Source organism: Nicotiana attenuata, chromosome 2 (assembly GCF_001879085.1).
Source record: "Nicotiana attenuata strain UT chromosome 2, NIATTr2, whole genome shotgun sequence".
Classification (NCBI taxonomy): Eukaryota; Viridiplantae; Streptophyta; class Magnoliopsida; order Solanales; family Solanaceae; genus Nicotiana; species Nicotiana attenuata.
In genome coordinates, this window is record NC_031990.1 from 43,318,650 (window position 1) to 43,322,149 (window position 3,500).

The 3,500-nt window shown below is 40.0% G+C and overlaps 1 protein-coding gene across 1 annotated transcript in view; it reads right to left on the minus strand.

Annotated features, from left to right (window-relative positions):
- LOC109208183 (mediator of RNA polymerase II transcription subunit 33A-like) overlaps positions 941-3,500 on the minus strand; it is an 11,091-nt gene continuing 8,531 nt past the window's right edge. The window contains exons 11-12 of the mRNA XM_019371241.1: positions 2,988-3,194; positions 941-2,351 (exon numbers count right to left, since the gene is read on the minus strand). Of these exons, the coding sequence (XP_019226786.1) occupies positions 1,183-2,351; positions 2,988-3,194 (1,376 nt within the window). The 3' untranslated portion in view covers positions 941-1,182. The remainder of the gene's footprint in view (positions 2,352-2,987; positions 3,195-3,500) is intronic.

Consider the following 3,500-nt stretch of genomic DNA (forward strand, 5'->3'; position numbering starts at 1 on the left):
CTCGCGAGCTGGTTAGATGCATGAGGCAAAGAGCTGGCACTACCCCATTTGATTCATCTAGCCCTTTTTGGTGTGTTTTAACCCTATAGTTTCTTATATTCTATATGTACAATATCAACTAGCCTTCAATTCCAAACTACTTTAATTGCCTTCTTGGCCAAGCTTCTCCAAAGTCAAAAGTACTTTTTTTATAAAGTTATAGTGTTTGGTAAGAGAAAAAAGTGTTCTTGAGTAGAAGCAGAAGCAACAAAAAAATAGTAACTTCTCCCCAGAAAAACTTCTTTGAAAAGCACTTTTGAGAAAAATATACTTAAAAGTACTTTTAAAAGAACTTGGCCAAACACTAAGTAGGCGTTTGTACATAAGAATTGTAAAATTCCAAAAAAATGGTGAAAAGTTTTTTCAAGTGAAAATGGTATTTGAAATTTAGAGTTGTGTTTGGACATAAATTTCAGTTTGGGTTGTTTTCGAAGTTTTGTGAGTGAATTTTGAAAAATAAACTTTTACAGTTTTTCAAATTTTTGAAAATTTCCAAAATGCATCTTCAAGTGAAAATTGAAAATTTTATAAACAAACGCTGATTTCAAAAAAAGTGAAATTTTTTTGGAAAAATCTTCTATCAAATTTTATGTCCAAACGGGCACTAAATGCTACTCAGAAATGCTTTTCAAATTAATTAGCCAAACACAAATTGTTTATCACCAAAAGTAGTTTTGAGAAAACGCTTCTGAGAAAAACACTTCTCAAAATAAGCTGATTTTAGAAACTTGGCCAACATGCTATAAGTCAACTATAGGAATCCTCTGTATCCGAGAGGATATATCATTTGACTATTTTCATGCCGATCAACAACTGATCACAAATCTTCTTTTTTGATCAAACATGGGAGTGGTTGTGCAAATGCATACATACTGACAGTTACATTGAGAACTCAAAAAGAAAGAGAAAGTAGTAAATAAAAGTGAGATTATGATAATCAAACTCAACCGGCCCAAAGAAGGCTTGCTAACTGAATCTAGTGCATGATAGTAAAACAAGTCAAAAATGCAAGGGGGGTACCTGCAGAATTCCAAAACTTCTATATCTGTACTCACCATATACTCAGACCAAAAATTGTAGAAAGTTGTAGATCCTCTGATAATCTAATCGGCAATGTTACAACAACAGTCGCCGAGGGCTCATCTAGCAAAAGTTCAAACCCCCTTCTATTATCATTTCAGCAGCAATGCCCATAGCACCGACACCACTAGCTTCCAAAAGGGCCAAAGCTAACACTTCCTCGTTCAGTCGTTTCAATCCTTTGCTCAGCCTCTTTAAAACATCAACATCCACCTCCAAAAGCCAGCTTGGTGTGCATCCGACCATTAAGCCTATGAATCCTGAAACGTATGCTCTCCATGTAGCCTTGTTACAACCAAGTGATATTTTCCCATCTAGTGCACTCGCAAGAAACTCCAAGTGTGCTCCAAGAATACTTGGCCGCCATTTAGATGCGGGTGACAATGAATCCACACCCCAAGCAAATGTTCCGGACAGAAGTGCAAAGTAAGCAAGGGCATAACCCCTTAGCCTTGAGACCATTCCCTCTGAGACCCCACCGTTGGGCTCTGATCTATGTGCTGATATAAACCAAGATGGCAATGTTTCTTTTAGCAAAGCCTGGACCAAACTTAAACCACCTGTAATCCAAACTAGTGAAGCACCCAATGAAGCTGCAAGCTTGACACGGGTCATTGCTGAAGCAAGAGAGACCTGACAAAATGCAGGGAATCCACTTTCCATGTTATGACAAGAGAGAGAACTCATCGGATTTCTGGTTTTCTTGAGTTTCTCCAATTCCTCAGCGGGGAATCCACCATCCGCAATAATTCTGACAAAATACATCAGAAGGGTGACGACCTCTTCTGCCATAAACATGACATTTCTGACAACTCTATGAACACGCAAGTACAGTATACCAGGGGCAACGGGAGAAATACCACCAGAAAAGTGCGAGCCAAACCCATGACCAAGAAGTGAACCGACACCACCATTGCTTTCTATAGAAGATGTACCTAGACCTAGTGTAGCTGTAAAGCAGACCCGAAGCAATTGACCTACGGCATCACTGCTGTGGTGGAACACGGTCCGGGATGCAGAGAAAACAAGAAAGTCACTCCAACGTCTAACCTTTTGCGCCCATAGGGCAGCTATAACAGGCATACATGGCCAAGGACAACTTGTAGCCAGGTTACTCAATGCTGTGCCCACCAAGTTCAGAAAGCGGTCAGTACCTCGTTCAAGCTTATATGTAATGGTGAGGCTTGCAAGGACTGCCAGGGGCAAAGGAAGAATAGCTGGAGAATTTCCACCTACAAAGCACATAGCATTAGCTAAACAATGGAAACAAATGAATGAGTAGTTAAATTCCCTGCACCTAATTACTCCTATGCACAGATGTGTTAGATACAGAGGTAGAGCCAGGATATAAAGTTTATGGGTTCTGAACTAGCCATCGAACCCATAGCCCACAATTAAATAGTTATACATCTTTAATGGATTTTTAACACATACAGGGTCTAAACAAAAGCTACTGGGTTCGAACCCGTAACTCATACGGTAGCTCCGCCCCTGATTAGATAGATATGGTAGTCTAGGTCTGCCACATAGCAAAGTTAGAATTGATAAACCCTAGTCAGCTATTTAGTCAGAAAATATAATTCGATATTTCAACAAAGGAGATTAGGGATCTAATCCCCCAAAACCATACTTTAACGTCACGACAAAAGGAATGGAAAAAGAAGGGTGGGGGTAGATTCACGTTCATTCCGCCACTGTATGATTCCTCTCCATTCCATTAAGAAATTCACACGGGGCGATTAACTTGTCACAACGGTAACCAGACCCATAGGTTAGAAGAAAGAGAAGAGGGGAAGTACGTTTCTAACGCCACAGTTCCTCTCGTCTTATAAGAAACAGGTGTCAGATGAAATCAAACGAGTACACACCTACAGAGAGACTTGGTACATCTACACCAGTAGCAGCTAGGATTTTCTTAATCTGTTGTTCCACTGTTGCTAAATTTGCAGCTGGACTTGGCCAATCAGTTCCATTCATAAAAGCAGGCTTCCAAAGACCCCGTGTCACTTCAGCTGAAAAGTAACTTGCAATTGTTGCCAAAGACGCAGGAAGAAAGTCAGCTAGATCCTTAAGACCTGAGATGGAGAAAATGCAGCGTTCAATATACTAAGAAATAGAACTCATTAACATAGACTTGGCAGCATCATCTACGTGATAAGTTCAAGTTTCTCGTGCGAATTTTCATCTTCTTTCTATCTTTTTTCTCTGAGTTGCGTGTGTGTGTGCATAGTGAATATAAAGGGTCTATCAAGCAGTGGCCGTATGTAGGAAGGAGACACAATATATCTTACATCAAAAGTCCTCTTCTTCTCATTAAAAGGAGGTTAACAACTTCACTCTTTTTCTGTTGTTGTTTTTGTGTGTGTGTGTGGGGTGGGGGG